Raw genomic sequence first — 3881 nt, forward strand, 5'->3', positions numbered from 1 at the left:
TCTCCAGGAAAGGAGATCTAAGCTCCTTTTGTGAAGAACAGGCACCTGCAAACCTGCCAGGCAAGTTCAAACAAATCTTGTAACTGAGCTGGCTGGTGACTCTCGGAAGAGTGAATGCTTAGAAAGCTCCCCCAAAAGCCAAGAGGAAGGGCCAACGGTGTTCCCCCAACCCGACTGTCCTGCCTGCACCCTGTGGGGGCCACTTCCCTTTGTCCCTGCTGTATTCTCCTCTACTGACACACACATGTGGGGTCACAAGCACACACGTTTGTCTCCGTCAGAAGCTAATTTGCTTTCATGGTCTTCTCCTGAACATCAGATGAACCGTGGTGTTAAGTACAATGCAAGCAGTGCACAGAGTTAAAGGATGAAGTCTGTGTGGACAAGGAACAGCAGCAGTGACAGGCAGGAAGGGCCTGACTGGGAGGAGGACGCTTGGAGACACATGGCCAGGGTCCAGTGGGAGGTAGCCAGGGCTGGAGTGATATGAGGTGACTGCTTTCCCGTCCAGGGAGAGAGCGGCTCCTCGGGTAGCTCACACACTCCCGATTGCCCACTGTTCAGTCACCACCCTCCAGCCACTGCCCACAGGCCTGGGTGTTGTCCAAACCCCTCCCGTCACCATCCTGCCTGGACCCTCTTGGTTGCCACGGTGCCCAACAGCCCAGCATACCGCATCCTCTCCTGGTGGGAAGCCGGGTCTGTGATCTGGACTTGGCTGGATGCGCTGGTTGAAGAAAAAAGTGAAAAGGATCCTTTCCTTTCAAAAACGGTGCCTAATGGCAGTTCAACTTTCCTCTCAGCTTCTGTCTCCATCCCACTGTGACAGCAGCAAGGCTTTTCTGCATGGACTTGTCACACTTCCCCAATGCAGTCACTAATAGTAGGGTCCCAGCTTTTCATATCCTAAATAACTAGGCCACTCTGGAAACAGACCGTAAGAACAGCGAGGGCTTCCAAATTGGTCAAAGGATATGCCAAAATCTGCTCCATTCTGTGGCTCAACTGTTCCCTGAGAGGATTTCAGTTCAGCCCGGATGATCCTGTAGTTCTTCCCTTTGTTGCTGTCCCAGTACGTCTGTCCATTGCACTCATAGCAGACAGCAAACTCCATTCGTTCATAGGACTGGATTTTCTCAGGTAAGCCGATGTCAAAGGAGAACGTGTCCCTGTCTGAACCAGCGTAAGTGTCCTTCACATAGTGACAGGGAAAGTCTGTGAAGCTTTTCCAAGTGTCAAATGTCATTCTTATTTTCACCATCTTCTCAAAGGCGAGGTTCTGCACCTTCACGGTGCCTGCAATGGCTTTGTCCTTCAGCACACAGTTTTCAAGGCAAACGCGGTCGGTCTGAAGCCGATTTCTGAAGTCTAAGTAATCTGCCGAAGGCTGTGAAAAATCCAAAACAAAGCTCTCGCTCTCTGCTGTCGTCAGACTCACAATGTTGTCTAGCAGCTCAGTGATGTTAAATGGAATATCTAGCGGGTCATCAAATTCTGAGAACACTTTGACCATTGTCAGGGCCAGGCCTTGGTTGTCTGCAAAGGACACCCGCTTTTTCACCTTCTTCTCCTGGATGGTTGGGGCCACCATTCCACTGGCTTCATTCTTGCGACTCAACTGAATACAAGGCCTCAGAGGCTTGCTTGGCTTCGGTGAGGTCTTGAAGGTGAACCTCTCTCTGTGTAGCGAAGGGGCCATGCAGCCGTATCTATACTCTATGTCCACAGCCATCATTGGGGTTATAGGAATAAGCTAGAACCCTGACAATGGGGAAAAAGAGAGAAAACAGCAAAGAGATCATCAGGTAGATGCTTAGACTCATCACTCCAGCAGGGACTGGCAAACAGTGTTTTCCTTCTCTCTGCCCCCATTGGCTATATACAGGTCAGTGTTGACTCAAGTGTGGCCCAGCATAACGTTTCCAGGATGATAAGGAGTGTAAAGGGGGAGAGAAGTAGGAAGCCCAAGGTCAAAACACACAAATATACAAGTATGGAACGACTGGTTTTAGAACTAACTTCATGGGTTTTTCTGTCAGAATTTCCTGAGGCCTTGTTATGCTGTTGTGCCATGAGGAGTAATGTAAAGGGAATATCTGTTGGTAGAGTTCCCAAACTTACCTGACCAGGCATTTCTTTTTTTGTGGAGCACTTACAGAATACATGTTCTAAGACACATACTTTGGTAAATACTGCTTTAATCCAATGAGAGAAATTAATTCATCCCACAAGTATTGATTTGCTGTGTACTTTATACCAGCCAGTATGCTCGACACCGATTTTTCATTAGTGCAGACAGATACAACCCTGTGTCTATCAAATGTATAGATGTTTTATGTCTGCCTTTAAAAAATATTTTAAAAAAATTAGCAATTTTGTATTTTTAAATCTTTCACATGATATTTGGGGTTTTTTCCCTATAGTGAAATTAGCCTCTATAAAAATAAAAAGAACAAAGAATTATGATGAAAGATTAGGTTAAATCTGACTTCGTAAAGGCCATATTTGTCTAAAAAAGAAATAAAACCAAAAGATTAAAGACAAACTGGAAAAGCATTTTACCAAAAACAGACAGCAAGGAGTTCTGCTCCCCACTCTGTCTCTGGTGAACCTCTCATCCTCCCTCCACCCCGCCTCTGGCCTACATCCCAGTTCTTTTTTCCCTAAGTAAATAAAAATCTTTTTTTTTCTTAAAGTACAGCAAAGAGTTAATACCTTAATATAGAATAAGTTCTTACCAAACAATTACAGTAAAGTATTCTACATAGAAAAATTAGTAAAGGACCCTCTCTGGTGGCACAACGGGTTAAAGCGCAGCAGTACACCTAAGCTACAACTGCTTTGCAATGAGTTTGATCTCCCTCCTGCAGGTGATCCATGTGACAAGGCGCAGCAGACCTCTCCTGACCCGCCCACTGCTCCCCTCAGCAGTGTATTGCCTCTATCTGCCTGTTCTGCTCCCCACTCTGTCTCTGGTGAGTCCACTCACCGCCCCTGGACCTCTGGCCTGTACCCCAGTTCTGTATGTATAAATAAATACATCTTTTTAAAAAAAATTCCTAAAAAAAAGAAAAATGAGCAAAGAACATGAAATTTAAAAATTTTTAAAGTGGCCCCATAAGTATGCAAAATATAAAATCTTATCAAAAATTTAGGTTAGAAAAACATATGCAGTTTTATAAATCTGCAAAAGATTTATGTTACCACAAAAAGAAAGAAAAATGCTTGTTTTCTATGGAGTTAGGAAAGAATTTTTCAAGATAATACAAATACTTGTAATAGTCTAAATTGGCATAATATTTCTAAATATTCTTATTATTTTGAGTTCTAGTATCACATGCTGGTAGTAAGGAAACAAAAATGCATGGAGATAATATACTGAAATATTTAGTGCAACATTAATTGGGGGAAAAATGTGAGCACATAACCTAAATGACCAATAATAAGTATATGGTTTATTTAAGTATACCACATACATGTAATAAAACCTTATATCACCATTTGGAATAAGATTTAAGTGGCATGAGAAAAAAACTTGTAATATATTGTCAAAGTAAAACAATGAAGAAAAGAAAATTGTACATCGAGAGCAGGCTGATGGGGAAAAATATGTACATATACACATTAAAAAGTACTAGGGAAATACTTAAAATTGTCTAAATACATAGGAGATGGGATTTCAGAAAAGTTCTGATTTCTGTTTTGTTCTTATATTTTCTCAAATAATATCCCATCTATAATAAAAAAAAATCCAAAAAAGCACCTTAAAATATTTTAACATCTATATTAACCCACGAGTTTATGGACACCTAATTTTTGACAAAGGAGCAAAGAAGATACAATGGAACAAAGAAAATTTGTTCAGCAAGTGGTGCTGGGAA

The 3881-nt window shown here is 42.2% G+C and overlaps 1 protein-coding gene across 1 annotated transcript in view; it reads right to left on the bottom strand.

The window, feature by feature from the left end:
- Window positions 1-562: 562 nt before the first annotated feature.
- Window positions 563-3881, bottom strand: part of PPP1R3B (protein phosphatase 1, regulatory subunit 3B) — an 8180-nt gene continuing 4861 nt past the window's right edge. Inside the window, exon 2 of the mRNA XM_004682202.2 lies at window positions 563-1761. Coding sequence (XP_004682259.1) covers window positions 878-1735 — 858 coding nt within the window. The 5' untranslated portion in view covers window positions 1736-1761 and the 3' untranslated portion in view covers window positions 563-877. The remainder of the gene's footprint in view (window positions 1762-3881) is intronic.

Source organism: Condylura cristata, unplaced genomic scaffold (assembly GCF_000260355.1).
Source record: "Condylura cristata isolate star-nosed mole 26May11 unplaced genomic scaffold, ConCri1.0 scaffold00014, whole genome shotgun sequence".
NCBI classification, from domain to species: domain Eukaryota; kingdom Metazoa; phylum Chordata; class Mammalia; order Eulipotyphla; family Talpidae; genus Condylura; species Condylura cristata.